The sequence below is a fragment of the Schistocerca serialis genome, chromosome 1 (genome assembly GCF_023864345.2).
Source record: "Schistocerca serialis cubense isolate TAMUIC-IGC-003099 chromosome 1, iqSchSeri2.2, whole genome shotgun sequence".
Classification (NCBI taxonomy): domain Eukaryota; kingdom Metazoa; phylum Arthropoda; class Insecta; order Orthoptera; family Acrididae; genus Schistocerca; species Schistocerca serialis.
Genome location: NC_064638.1, coordinates 1,167,191,275 through 1,167,207,005, shown reverse-complemented (window position 1 = coordinate 1,167,207,005; position 15,731 = coordinate 1,167,191,275). Strand labels below are relative to the sequence as shown.

Here is a 15,731-nt window from a genome sequence, read left to right as displayed (position 1 = left end):
CAGCATCCAGAAAAGCTGGTGTTGGAGGGAAGGATCCAGAGAGCAAAGGTTGTGAAGCAGTCTTTGAACTCTAGTGTGTTATGCTCAGCAATGTGTTGTGCAAGTGCATGGACAGTTTTGTTCTTGTCCACAGTTTGGCAGTGATCATTCATTCTGGTGGACGGTTGGTTGGTGGTCGTGCCCATGTAAAATGCTGAAATTGCAGTGAAGATGGTATATGACACAACTGCTATCACAGGTGAACTTGCTTCTGATAGAATAGAATAACCCTGGACAAGACTGGAGTAGGATAGGATGTGCTGGGGCAAGTCTTGAACCTGGGCCTTTCATAGGGATATGAACCCTGCCGCAAGAGATTAGGAGTGGCACAGGGATGGACCAGGATGTTGTGTAGATTGGCTGGGCAATGGTATACCATTTTAGGAGGAGTGTGCAGTATTGTGGGTGGGTACATAATCAAAGCCCATGTGATTTGGTTACTCCATTTTCGGAGTGGTATTGTGTTATAGGGGCGGGGGCACTTCTTTTCAGCTGATTCTTGGGACAGTGGAGGATTACGATTATGTAAGAACATAGTGCAGGAAATCTGTTTGCAGCCTAGTTTTGTGAGGTAGTGCGTATCTGTGAAAGTCTTTGTAAGAATTTCAGTGTGGTACACAAGAGAATTTTCATCACTGCATATATGGGAGCAATTTTTCGTGTGGAAAGGGTGACAGCTGTCAAAATGCCGGTATTGCTGGTGATTAGTGGGCTTAATATGGATGGAGCCATCAGAGAGGTGGAAGTCAACGACCAGGAAGGTAGCACATTGTGTTGAGGAGGACCAGGTGAAGTGGACGGGAGAGGTCGTGATAAGGTTGTGGAGGAATGAAGATTTCATGAAAGAACCTGAACCAAAACAAGGGGTTTGAGAGGTTAGGGTTAGGAAAGTTTCCTCTAGATGGCCTGTACACAGGTTGGCAAAGGAAGGTGACATGCGGATGCCCATGGCTGTGCTGCAGATCTGATTTTATATCTTCCCCTCAGAAGAGAAGTCGTTGCGCATTTGGGATGTAATTGGCAAGTTGTATAAACAGTAACAAGGCCAGGTGCATCAGGAATGTTTAGGGAGGTGGGATCAACAGTGACAACTTGGGATCCAGGTAGCACTGGGGGAAGGGGAAGAGAGCATGGCATTTTTGGGTCATTGAAGGAACCAGTTTGTATCGCTGATATGACATTAGACTCTGAGCAATTGGCTGGAGGTGTTGAAGTAGAGATTCTTTCAGTGGGAGCACAGTAATCAACTATAGTGGGACATTTCAGAAAGCGTTGTAAAATTTAAATCAATACTGAAGACACTATTGCACATGGACTTCATGATGAAAGCCACTGGCAATATTAGCTGAAATATTGTTTCATCGTTTTACTTGAGATGGTCTACAACCTAGAGTTTTATGCATGTTGATTCTGGTCACAAAAGCCTAAAAACAGACATTTTCTGGAATTATTACATAGATTTTTATTCAGGCAGAGCATCCTCCTGAGCATGAAATGGTAAACTTCAATAACTGTTTTGCTGTTTTGCAACCCCTGGATCACCTTTGAGTTATGCAGGGGAAGTTGCCTTCAAAACATTTTGATGTCATAATCTCCCTGACCTCAACTGCTGTTAGCCTCTGTCTTACAACGGTACCCCACTTCCTGCTGCCTTCCTTTTCACTATGGCCTGACACTTTGGGTTATAGTCCTGTAAATTCTCATCCATATTTTTCTTTCAGCTCTCTCTTCCTTTATGTAATCCTGCCCTCCACATCTCACAAGTACAAAACACCAATGCCTACACTGTGGTGAATTATCTTTATTGGCATACTTCTACATCCTGCACCCCTATTCCCACACCTTTGCCATGTTCCTCACTTCAGTGCTGAACTGTATTTAAGTTCTGTTCCACGTCCCTATCAATTAGTTAACACTTCTAGTGTATAGAACACGAGATGCTTCAACATATGGTCCACATCCCCCCCCCCCCCCCCCCCCCACCCGTAATGATTTTCCATGGACTTCTTTCCTCGTTTATTCTTGTCAGTGGTTCTTCACTACGAACTTCTTTGTCTAATAGTTTGAAGGCACCTTCTGCAGCAGCACATTTCACAAGCTTCTCTTTCTATTGTACATATCTTACTTTTCTACAACTCTATACTCCATAAATACTGCTTCAGAAAATTTCTCCAAAATGTTATGTTCACATTTCATACTATTAGAACTACACTGTAAATATTCTTTGCTTTTGCCACTCTCTTTTTGTTGTTTGTGATCCTTCATAATTTCACTGATTGGTAATTACGATATTCCTACTACTCAACATCATTGCTTTGTTTGATCCAGATCCAAATACTGAGAGTTGCTGATGGCTGGTGCCCTTTCAGTAACCTTTTGGGCTTCAATTATTTCTTTGTTACATTCTACTCCTTTTCTGTTGTACTGCACTCAACACTTTAATGTAGTTCAGCACTGACTGTCTTAGCAGTCTCAACTTAATTTGTTAATATCCTGTATTCTAACCAGCACTAGGTTACAATCTGAGTATCCACACCTGAGTTTGTTTTGCCATTCAGTAGTTGGTTTCTTTGTTCCATACCTCCCATTTGTTCTTATTATCATCTGCTAGTGATTGCGGCATGTAAAACTGTACAACTGTGGTTACCATTAATTTAGTTTTAATCTTGAGAATAACAATTCCACCAGTGTATAACACACTGTTTCCTAACTTGCTCTTCATAATTATGTAACACCTGTTACGCATTTTCTGTTACTAGCATTGTAATTACCTAGCCAATAGATATCTCAATATGCCTGGGCTTGAGAGACCTGAACCTCTGTTTTTACGCACTGCTTCCATACTCTGCCCTCTCCTCCCTGAGGGAGGAGCTGTTAGTTCTGAATGCTAGAGTAGTGTATTTTTGTGTCTCTCAGAAGTACTGATCAGCAATTCTAGATAATATCATTTTAACCTTGTCAGTCCCTAACCCGAGACCTCGATCGGGGACTGGTTTTAATTCCAAAATTTTTCTTCATGGAAACATCATACCCAGATAATTTTAGAAAACTGAATGTTGTGTGGTCACAATTTTTTGTGACACTAATGCATTAATACTACAACCACAGTGAGACTTCCGACCTCTCTTGAAAAGCCCCACTAGCAGAATGCAGGTGACTCCTCGCGTATAAAGTCTTCAAAATTTTATCCATGGTTTGACTAAAACCTCCTTTCTTTCTCATTTCTGGAAACCAGACTTTTCTCATCCTAATATTGAGATCCATCAGTGGTACATTTATTTGCTTCCAATAGATACTTAAGGGTACATAAACTGACAACTTCTGGAAATGTGTTAAGCACTGAACTATGGTGGTGATAATAGAGAGATGTGGCATACACCTATTCAGTTCCTATGGTGGGACCAGTTCATCTTGAGGGCTATGGCAGTGGCATTGTGTGTTTGCCGGCATAGACAGTGCAATGGTGCCCAATTTTTTTCAGTTCTGTTGTGAATAAAAGTAAAACAAGATACCTATCCTTGCCATATATGACATTACAGAGATTTTAATAACTGCACAAATTTAGTTTTTGAACCACTTACTTTACTAAAACCAAAATTTAAACAACATATTACAAGAAAAATATATTTAACAAACACAACATAATATCAATACAAATGGCGTATGAAACAAGATTAACAGAAACAACAGAATCATCACTGAGATATCCATGCCTACTGGCTCTTGATAACAAGATCGGTTTCAATACAGGGGAAAACTGGGAAGACACATTCCCTTGACAGTCTTATTTTCCATGTATATTATTTTACTACCATGTTTCTGAAGTTATTTACATTGTAATAAGTACAGTCTTACTTTGCTGTTGTACTGTGTCAGTACATAAGTAATCATAATTATTTGACAACTTTCATTTAATCACATATAAAGTTAATAACATTTTTGATTTTACTTTCTTGGCACTCTCACTCAAACAATGGTATTATTGACATGGAAGCTTTGTTGAAACAAAAACTAGTAGCTGCAGAACAAAGGCAAACTGTAGATTAGCAGAACGCTAATTATTTAACTCTCATACCAGTGTCAGCCCTCAAAAGCCAGCCTCAGATGGTTTAATGCGCAATATTACAGGAACACTGGTACAGGGCAGAATTGCAAGTTCTGTGACAACTGCTGTTACAAGATCTGGTGGAGTCACATCATACGTGAGATTCAGAGGTGTCAAGCAGCCAACTTCATGCCATCCTCGCACACCTAAAGCATCGGGGTCACCTGCAAAAAAGAAGGATAAAAAAAAAAAAAAAACTTTTATTACATTTCTCTGACAATTGTTTTCGGATACAAGTATTACAAATGATTAAGAGCCACATATCCTGGGGCTGGAGTGTCCTGTTGTTCCGTTTTAACCTTCTTCAACCAATTCCTCTCCCTCCCTACTGGAAGGAACTAATAGTTCCAAAAGTTGGGACAGTGTCGTCAGTTTTATACATGTCAATCTACAATACTAAATATTTGACCTTTTGAAAGTATGTAGTGCCCAGCAATCCTCTCATAATTTATTACTTTTCTTGACAATTTTATTTTCATGCAATGCACCACCAGGGTGGTGTATACGTGGACGAGGGAAAAAAAAAAAATTCCAGGATTTTCCCCGGATGTCCATGTTAAAAATACACTTTCTCCCGGATGAAAATACACTTTTTCCATGTTAAGTAATAGTATACTTTTCCTCAGAACTGTAAAACTTATAAATCCTTTCAATGCTTGTAGTTTTATACACCGGGGTAGAATTTCCTGGCAGTTTAGAAAACGAAACTCAGGGGGGCAAAAAAAAAAAAACAAAAAACAAACACGTTTTGGAATGATGTCTGATGTGCAGCAACATGTACACTGCGTATTTCGTATTATGAAAATATAAATTCGAATTCCACCAAACACCGCATGTTACTTTTGGAAGGATTGAGATCGAGGTTGCGATGCGCTTTTGTAAGCCAGTCGTAGCTCATGTCAAGCGATCTCCCCAGCCGATGAGAGCGGATATTCAGAGCATAGGACACGTGATGTAGTCAACCAATAGCAACATCACTGTTAAGTAGCGTGAACACACAAATAGGGAAAGGTAATGGTTTAAATTAATATACATAGTGCTGCTTAAAGTAAAGAAAAGCTTTCCCGTAGCCTATAATATTGGCCTCTAAGATTAAAAAGCTGCAAGAGAAGTTAAGCTTGCACACATAATGTTGATCTTTTTTGCACGTGTTACACTTTAAGATACATCACACAAATGTGCCAGTAAAATTTTTAACAACGACATAAATGTCTGATCTTCTGGGCTCGAAAATATTCTAAATGGCCGTTCTCAAAGATTTCAATTTTGAATGAGAGTCAAACACTCTGCGATTTAAGAAATTCATCGGACATTGGCGGACGGAGTTCATCTTGTGTAAAAGGAAATTTACTTTACTTGAAAGTAACGCTATTCAAACAACCGCTCGGAATATTTTCCCGCGACCTGTTAGAAATAGATTCGTTTCAGCAGTTGCGTCAGATGACAGGCGCCACCGTGCTTGCGCAGCTGCGATGGTGCAGGAAGCCCGTATGTTTGTACGTGTAAAACATTAAAAGATCTTACATTATGTCATAAAAGAGACAAGACGTTAGGGGATACTCCAAAAGCATGGGAATTTTGTGAACCCTACTAAGATGCATAATGCGGCTTAAAGTGCACATTCCTATGTCCAGATTCAGATGTAAATTTTCTTGGAGTACCAGTATCGCATTATCTCGTGTTTGGTTTTTCATTATGGCTTAATGCAATACGTGCTAGACGATGAAAACATGAACTTCAAATGTAGCGAACAGTTCAAACTAGGCAATAGTGTGGAATTAAACACTTCATTTCAAATAAATTGAATGCCTCAGCAGAAAAGATTAATAAGTCAAATTACTTTAACAAACCAACAAAGATAACTTCATTTTTCTGCAAGGCGATTAACGCTTGAGTGTCAGAAACGTAGAAATAAAATAAAATCTGAAACTAACAACTATTTTAGCCTTCAGTAATTATGTGAATGTATTTTAATTCACTTGATAGCTCCCAACTGCATAAATCCATTTTGTTTTCATTTGACATGAGAACAATAAATGAAGAGGAAACAGCAAAACCACTTAACGTAAACACGGGTCACGTGGAGACTACCACCTCCCCACTACAACTCAGACTGCTCTGTGCATCAGGTCCGGATCTTCCATATTTCCAAACCGGGCCAATATTAAATAGTGGCGCAATCCCTCCCTCGAGCGTTTGAGGTATGACGCCAGAAATTTAAAAAATCGACTTTTCAAAAATATCTTCATATTGTAGCGCACATCTTTCTGAAGAGTCTGATACATAAAACATATATGATCGAGGGAACGTAAGACATGTTATTTGGTCTTAAGTGTGTCAAAGTGCAGTGCCACGCTTCTTCACAGAATTCTTCCATCGCACGTCTCTGTATTTCACTCTGTGGAATTCAAACATGTTATAGTTTGTAATGGGTGCCATAAAACTATATTCAAGCTAGAGGAAATTAACATTTCGTATGGTGCCTCTCCTGCTCCCAGTCGGCCGGTTTGACACCCTGCCCCTCTTTAAAAAATCTCGCAGTTTGTAGTGTATGGGATTATTTGCAACCGGGAGGACAAGAACTCTTTAGAAAATTTTCAGGCTTTACTACCTATTTGCTAATAACTTGCTGTTCTGTGTGACATAAAATTAAATATGGGATACATAAAACGAGTAAAGACAAGAGACAAGCAAGACAGTACACATTTCTTCAATCCTTAAGTCCTAGCTTTTTTTTTTCTCTCTAATCTTGCCACAGCTTTATATGGCGTACTTTCCTTTCTGGGAAAGAATCATTACTTCATCAAAGTTCGTCAAACGTTTTGCTACATGAAAAAACGCAGAAAAGCTGTTAATACAAATAGTACCCAAATACTCTGCTAGATAAAACGAAATTGACCTGCCTAATATTGCAGCAATTGTTACACAAACCAAATAAACGACACTGTTTTGGCACAAAAGGTCATTTTTACAGCAGGACAGAATATAATTCACGAAGTACCAATATCAAATGCTACCAGGCCAACTGCAAGTAAAAGGTTTTATATTAGGAAATAGTTTCACATTTCATTCATACTATCTAGCTTCTTAAGCATGAGATCGAAAAGTAATAGTACGAAATTTTTATATAAATTTGGAATTGTCATACTCTTCCGTAATTTGTGTGCATCTCCGTTTCTTCTCCTTCCTCATTCTAACAAACAATCTTGTCATCACCCATTCTGTAGCTATTCCTGCCAGTGTCAAAATTTATTCCCTGGTTAACTTCACTAACCCTGCCACAATCAGCGGTTTAGTGACCCCGCATTTGTTCTCCGGTTAGGCGTTATTAAGTGTTCGTACAACGCATTTTTCGCGCTACTCCCAGAATAGAATTTTAGCAGCTGCTAGTCAGGGACTGTATAACTGGCCCTTAGTACTGTACCGGTCTGGCCAAAAATTTTCTGTTAAAATTTCATTTTCCTGGATACACGGAAAAGACAATACGTAATCTTAGTCGCCTGTTATTCCTATTAGTCGTTTATTTCCACTCTGGTAGTCTGAATCTATGGAATTCGCTAGTAATTATAACAACGCTGATCATTTGCAAACCCAGTCAACCACATAAACAGCGATTGTCATTTACCCTTTCGGCTTTATTCGCTCAGCTCATATAAAAAATGGTTCAAATGGCTCTGAGCACTATGGGACTTAACTTCTGAGATCATCAGTCCCCTGGAACTTAGAACTACTTAAACCTAACCAACCTAAGGACATCACAAACATCCATGCCCGAGGCAGGATTTGAACCTGCGACCGTAGCGGTCGCACGATTCCAGATTGTAGCGCCTAGAACCGCTCAGCCACACCGGCTGGTGCTTAGCTCATATAGACCCATCCCCTTTTGTGTGCAGGAAAGTTTATTTCTAGATGCGACGGGGATTCCCCTGACAGAGACATCGCGTACACTATGCACGCATTCAAAAATCAACTTAAGATTCATTCAGAAATCAACTTAGAATTTGATCAAAAAATGTTTAAAAACCAACAGGGAGGCGTTCAAAATCATATGAGTAATCGATAGATCAACGTGCGCTGGATGCTTGATGCTTTATCAAACACGGTCTTTTTCCTCAATAATATGAATTTGGTGCCCCCCACCCCTCTGAAACTGCCGCCCGGGACAGATAGGTACCCTGGTTCGCTCCAGTCCCCTAGTTCCGGGCCTGTTGCGCTTAAGTGAATCTGCCAGCTTAGGTGCACCTGTAAAATTTTTCCAGATAGCATCTGGCTCCTGGCTGCTTGCTGCTATTGCTTATTCAGCTAACTGCCACACTTCTGTAGCCAGAAGCAGGAGAAGGTACTACTTTTATGCGACTCACCTGCACATGCACATAAGCTCGCTCGCAACCGCTCAAACGAATCTAATGTAAACTGTTGTGACATCACGCTCATTGGAGGTAATTTGTTGTTATGAAACATTGCATAGTCTTCCTAAAGCCTATGACACATTTTGCTGTTGGCAGACGCTTGTATGAGCACTGTTGTTTGTTCCTGTATATGGCACATTTCCTTTGCAAATTATGTTTTATTTTCGTTTTTTTTTCTCTTGTTCGTGTTTTATTGCTGCAGTAGCGAAATACAGTAATATTTTTTGTTAGAGTATTGGTTCTTACTAGTCAAAGTTACAAAAATGTAACCAAAAACTAAAACAATAAAAAATTCCCGGAATTCTAAAAAATTCCCAGGTTTTTCCCAGTTTTCTCCCGGATGAAAAAATTCCCAGATCTCCCAGTTGTCCCAGGTCGTATACACCCTGACCACGTTTTCTTTTTTTTAGCATTTTTTTATCCCATTTGTGGGCTATTTACTTGCTTGTCATTTGGCAATTTTTTTATTTAGTGTGTAGAGATCCCTCCAATTTAACAATAATCTCTCTCTAATTAGCAATATTTTTTCCTTTCTTTGGCAACAGGAATTTAACAGTCATGTGCCGTGTTACTCATGATACTTGGCTAATCAGACGCATAAAAATTTAGAAACCAACATTTAAATCATCAATTTTTATTTCACTAAACGCCTCAGGGTGATGACAAATGATTAATGCAAGCACATATGCTTTCATACTTAGCACTCTGACTATTGTTCTAACTGCCGACAATCACATTATTCCACTCAGCATGCTAACCTCGACTCAACTCTAAACATATGAAATACACAGCTAGCTTCCTAATATAGCCTTACATTCACCCCACTAAGTCTTTTTCCAAATTTATCAAAATTTTGGAAAACAACAGGAAAACCTTTAAGGTCTATTCTTTTCATTATTTTGTCATCAAATACATCAACCTTATAAAGTCAGTGTCCCTTCATCAAGAAATGGCAATACCTAAAAAAAATTTCACAACCTTTTGGGTGAATTCCTTAATGAGCTAGAGAGAGAGCACACACACATGCGTCAACCATGACCTGCAACAAATGATGATGCCCAAGTAAGTGTTTTAGCTGCTGTCACGGCTAATCCGCACATCAGTAGCAGACAAATTGCACGAGAATCAGAAATCTCAAAAACGTTGGTGTTGAGAATGCTACATCAACATCGATTGCACCCGTACCATATTTCTATGCACCATGAATTGCATGATGACGACTTTGAACGTCATGTACAGTTCTGACACTGGGCACAAGAGAAATTACGGGATGATGACAGGTTTTCTGCATGCATTCTATTTAGCGATGAAGCGTCATTCACCAACAGTGGTAATGTAAACCGGCATAATATGCACTACTGGGCAACAGAAAATCCACGATGGCTGCGACAAGTGAAACATCAGCGACCTTGGCGTGTTAATGTATGGTATGGCATTATGGGAGGAAGGATAATTGGCCCCCATTTTATCAATGGCAATCTAAATAGTGCAACGTATGCCGATTTCCTACGTAATGTTATACCGATGTTACTAAAAGATGTTTCACTGCATGACAGAATGGCAATGTACTTCCAATGTGATGGATGTTTAGCACATAACTCGTGTGCAGTTGAAGCGGTATTGAATAGCGTATTTCATGACAGGTGGATTGGTTGCCGAAGCACCATACTATGGCCCGCACGTTCACCGGATCTGACGTCGCCGGATTTCTTTCTGTGGGGGAAGTTGAAGGATATTTGCTATCGTGACAACATGCGTCAGCGCATTGTCAATGCATGTGCGAACATTACGGATAACACCTGACAATATGCGTCAGCGCATTGTCAATGCATGTGCGAACACCACGTAAGGCGAACTACTCGCTGTTGAGAGGAATGTCGTTTACACGTATTGCCAAATGCGTTGAGGTTGACGGACATCATTTTGAGCATTTATTGCATTAATGTGGTATTTACAGGTAATCACACTGTAACAGCATGCGTTCTCAGAAATGATAAGTTTACAAAGGTATATGTACCACATTGGAACAACCAAAATAGAATGTTCATACGTACCTACATTCTGTATTTTAATTTAAAAAACCTATCTGTTACCAACTGTTCGTCTAAAATTGTGAGTCATATGTTTGTGACTATTACAGTGCCATCTATCACAAAGCGAAAGAATTGGTCCCACTATAACATTCATATTTCTTTACGTACTACATGAATATGTAATAAAAAATGGGGGTTCCTATTTTTTAAAAAACGCAGTTGATATCAGCTTGACCTATGGCAGCGCCATCTAGCGGGCCGGCCATAGCGCCATCTGATTTCCCCCTTCAAGCAAGACAAGTTTCGTTCTTCGTAGTTTTTTTGTTTGACACTTATTTCGTGAGATATTTGGCCCGGTCACGATCAATGGCCCACTCTGTATACATAACCCAAAGACCTCAAATGGCTTACTACCATAAACTTACACCAGCAATATCTTTTTCTTTATCTGGTGTACTTTTTTCATTGTTAAGCAATTATTTTTTCTTTGCTGTCCACTTTCATTCTTCAACAGTCTTTCCTCTTTGTTCTGTGGTTGTGTTTCCTTGTTCCTAGACCAATTATTTTTGTGTGGCTTCTGTCTTTCTGCATTTAGCAATCTTCTCTCATTTCCTTGGAGACTTACACTATTGTCCCAAACTCTCACATGATGTGTCCCTGACAACAAACATAACCCAATGAAATTTGGTCTGCACACAGGACAAAATGTTAAGTGTAGTACAGAAGATAACTTAAAGAAATACGCAGTGAGATGAACAGAAATGATGGTTTAGTAAAATGCAGTGATTGTACTGAAGTCATCACGATTTATGGTGGTTCCATGGACATTACGATGGGCACGATGTCATTCTTAATAGTGTGTATGATCACAATAGACAGCAATGCAGCTCCCACGCTGAGCTGTAGTGGAACACTCCACTCTTCCACCAGTACAATTGACAACTGTTCACTGGTCATCTGTGCATGTGGACACACTGCAACACACCCCATCACATCTCACAAGCACTTGAGGGCAATTCAGTTGAGGGAATTGGCAGGCCAGTCAATTTGTTCAATATCCTCATTTCAAGAGTAGTTCCACCAGCTCTGTTTGAAGTGGTCATGCATTGTTATCCACAAGGGCCGCATGCACACCTGAAAAGACCGACATGGGGAAGGAGTACACTGTTGCAAAAATGTTAAAACGTGAATATAATGTTTTCAAAGATTTAGAGGTTTGTACACCCCGCAACATTACACCTCCCCAAACAATAAAACTGAATCAGCAAAAAGAAATCATGTTAACAATGCAAAAACGTTCCTGGGTGCTTCCGCCTCTTACCATATGAGGATACATCCTGAATCACTACTCAGACTGAATCTGCTCTCATCTGAGAAGAGCATGTGACCCCACTCCTCAGTGGTCCAGTTCCTATGCCTTTGGCATGCTCGGAAACCAGCCGCCCATGTGGGGATGTCAATGGAGCAAAATGTACTGATCACCAGGCAAAGAGACCATATCGATGCGGTAGCTGCACCACAGTGACATGTGCGATTGCATGTCTTGCAGTTCTGTTGCATGTGGTTGCAATTTTACCCATTGTTTGACTTGCCCTGTTTCACAATGTAGCAATAATCTGCTGCCATAGTTGACCACCTGTTCTCCTTCAGGCAGCAGTGCCCGTGGTTGTCAACATTCTTTTTACATATGAAACAATGCTGCAAGCAATATAAAACTTCTGGGCTAGACTCACAACACTTCATTTTGCTTCCAGTCTCCCCAGGATTCTTCCCCATGTGAAGTAGTCCAGATGCTGTCTCTGGGCCATGTTGTAACGAAGAAGATTACCGAAGTGCACCACAAGTGCATGGTGGTTGACAAACATTGTCTCTTGCCATTACTTCAAGTGCCTCATGTTATGGGGCAAGCACCATTAGGCGCTACAGTCAAGTTGATTTCATGCTATGTGACATCCAACTTTCTGCGCGTGACTGGGAGACCTATGGCAGCATACTCCCACGCTTTCATTCATTTCCACCAAGTTTTTAATATGTTCTGTTACTTTATCTATTTCATCATTAAGTTTTGCAGAGTAGTGTATTGGTTTTTCAGTTACATTTATAGTACATTTAACAACTATCTCTTGTTTCAATTTTCTGCACATTATTTTAGTGGCCAATGTTGTTGTTCTTGTGGTCTTCAGTCCTGAGTCAGTCAGTGGCCAATAGGTTGTGTAAATTACCTCTTCACCTTCTTTAGATTATTTGGCAAACCATATTTTTGCCTTCAGGGCTTTTTTTTTTACATAGGAACTCTTTTTGCCTCATTACCAATGAAATCCTTTTCCCTATTTGGACGTAATCTTATTGTTTAATTATCTCTTTCCATACCATTCTGTTTCTTTGTCTGGCCACCTTCTTCCTCAATTTGGTGTCTACCTCAGTAGTGTAGCAGTAGCATGATCACCTACCACACAGGGGACCCGGGTTCGATTCCCAGCGGGGGACTGGGTGTTGTGTATCCATCATCATTATTGACTCGTAAGTCGCCGATGGGGCGTCACCTAAAAAGGATTTGCAATACAGCACCCGAACTTCCCCGAATGGGGGCTCCGGGCCAACAATGCCATACGATCATTTCCATTATTTCACTCACTTTGGTGATTTTTCTCCTCTCTCACATATTAACAATTTTTTATCTGACTACTACTATTCTGTGTTTAGCTGTCTTTTACCATTTCCATTTCAGTAATCTTTACACTACAGTTACCTGATGTTCTCTTATCTGTTATTTTCTGCACATTCATTCACCTCTTATCTCTGTACAGCAATCCCTCACCTTCTGTAACCTTTTTTCTCAATATAGTTATACTTTCAGCAGTTCAAGTTGCCCCTTGTTCTTTTACATATTTAATGTTTCCTTAGCCTAAACCTCAGACTGTCTGTGGGTCCCTCACATCCTGGGGTCTGAATGACCTGTCCTTCCTTTTTTAACATTCCCCAACCTATCCTGTCTCTTTCCTGAGGAAGAAACTAATAGACATAACAAAAGATTCCTGGATGGAATATTTCGTAAAAGACAGGAAAGGCAACTGCTCACCTATATCCGACTGATGAGTGGTGCATGAAAACAGCAGCAGAAAACTATTTTATACTAGCTCTCTCTCTCTCTCTCTCTCTCTCTCTCTCTCTCTCTCTCTCTCTCTGTCTCTCTTAGAAGGTAGAAGTACATCCAAATGCACCAGCCCGTGGGCCCTGTGCACTGTGTGTTTTTCCTTTATTTTACAAAGCAATAGTTATGACAACTATGATAGTGTTGTCAGCAGTATTGAGTATTTTGCCTCTTGAAGGAACGTCCTGGCCAGAAATTCTGTCTCAAGATTTTACATGAAAGACACTAGGCCACCTGTCGTGCATTCTTCACGCAGTGGTCGATGAAGACCGACAGTTCCCCTGCCTGTCTTTAGGGCCTGTGTGGCTGAAATAATGGATAGTGAAAGCCAACTGGATCAGAGGTAAGTTGCTGGCCCCTCAGACTTCTCCTATCCCTGGAATGGTTCCCTTGTTTCAGAAGCAAATGGGCCAGGTAAGTGAGCATGCCAGTGTAATATAAAGTCTCTGGTATCCTATTCCACATAGGCTGAGACTTACTGTGACTCACCATATGAAAGCGCTGGCGGGTCGATAGAAACACAGACAGACACATACATACACACAAAATTCAAGCTTTCGCAACAAACTGTTGCCTCATCAGGAAAGAGGGAAGGAGAGGGAAAGACGAAAGGAAGTGGGTTTTAAGGGAGAGGGTAAGGAGTCATTCCAATCCCGGGAGCGGAAAGACTTACCTTAGGGGGAAAAAAGGACGGGTATACACTCGCACACACACACACACATCCATCCACACATATACAGACACAAGCAGACATATTTAAAGACAAAGAGTTTGGGCAGAGATGTCAGTCGAGGCGGAAGTGCAGAGGCAAAGATGATGTTGAATGACAGGTGAGGTATGAGTGGCGGCAACTTGAAATTAGCGGAGATTGAGGCCTGGTGGGTAATGGGAAGAGAGGATATATTGAAGAGCAAGTTCCTATCTCCGGAGTTCGGATAGGTTGGTGTCGGTGGGAAGTATCCAGATAACCCGGACGGTGTAACACTGTGCCGAGATGTGCTGGCCGTGCACCAAGGCATGTTTAGCCACAGGGTGATCCTCATTACCAACAAACACTGTCTGCCTGTGTCCATTCATGCGAATGGACAGTTTGTTGCTGGTCATTCCCACATAGAATGCATCACAGTGTAGGCAGGTCAGTTGGTAAATCACGTGGGTGCTTTCACATGTGGCTCTGCCTTTGATCGTGTACAACTTCCGGGTTACAGGACTGGAGTAGGTGGTGGTGGGAGAGTGCATGGGACAGGTTTTACACCGGGGGCGGTTACAAGGATAGGAGCCAGAGGGTAGGGAAAGTGGTTTGGGGATTTCATAGGGATGAACTAACAGGTTATGAAGGTTAGGTGGACGGCGGAAAGACACTCTTGGTGGAGTGGGGAGGATTTCATGAAGAATGGATCTCATTTCAGGGCAGGATTTGAGGAAGTCGTATCCCTGCTGGAGAGCCACATTCAGAGTCTGGTCCAGTCCCGGAAAGTATCCTGTCACAAGTGGGGCACTTTTGTGGTGGTTCTGTGGGGGATTCTGGGTTTGAGGGGATGAGGAAGTGGCTCTGGTTATTTGCTTCTGTACCAGGTCGGGAGGGTAGTTGCGGGATGCGAAAGCTGTTGTCAGGTTGTTGGTGTAATGGTTCAGGGATTCCGGACTGGAGCAGATTCGTTTGCCACGAAGACCTAGGCTGTAGGGAAGGGACCGTTTGATGTGGAATGGGTGGCAGCTGTCATAATGGAGGTACTGTTGCTTGTTGGTGGGTTTGATGTGGACGGACGTGTGAAGCTGGCCATTGGACAGGTGGAGGTCAACGTCAAGGAAAGTGGCATGGGATTTGGAGTAGGACCAGGTGAATCTGATGGAACCACAGGAGTTGAGGTTGGAGAGGAAATTCTGGAGTTGTTCTTCACTGTGAGTCCAGATCATGAAGATGTCATCAATAAATCTGTACCAAACTTTGGGTTGGCAGGCCTGGGTAACCAAGAAGGCTTCCTCTAAATGAC

At 41.1% G+C, this 15,731-nt stretch overlaps 1 protein-coding gene across 3 annotated transcripts in view; it reads right to left on the bottom strand.

The window, feature by feature from the left end:
- Positions 1 to 3,599: 3,599 nt before the first annotated feature.
- The window catches only part of LOC126418448 (uncharacterized), a 106,985-nt gene continuing 94,853 nt past the window's right edge, over positions 3,600 to 15,731 (bottom strand). For all 3 annotated transcript variants that reach the window (XM_050085223.1, XM_050085216.1, XM_050085230.1), the window contains exon 11: positions 3,600 to 4,308. In XM_050085223.1, the coding sequence (XP_049941180.1) occupies positions 4,127 to 4,308 (182 nt within the window). In that variant the 3' untranslated portion in view covers positions 3,600 to 4,126. The remainder of the gene's footprint in view (positions 4,309 to 15,731) is intronic.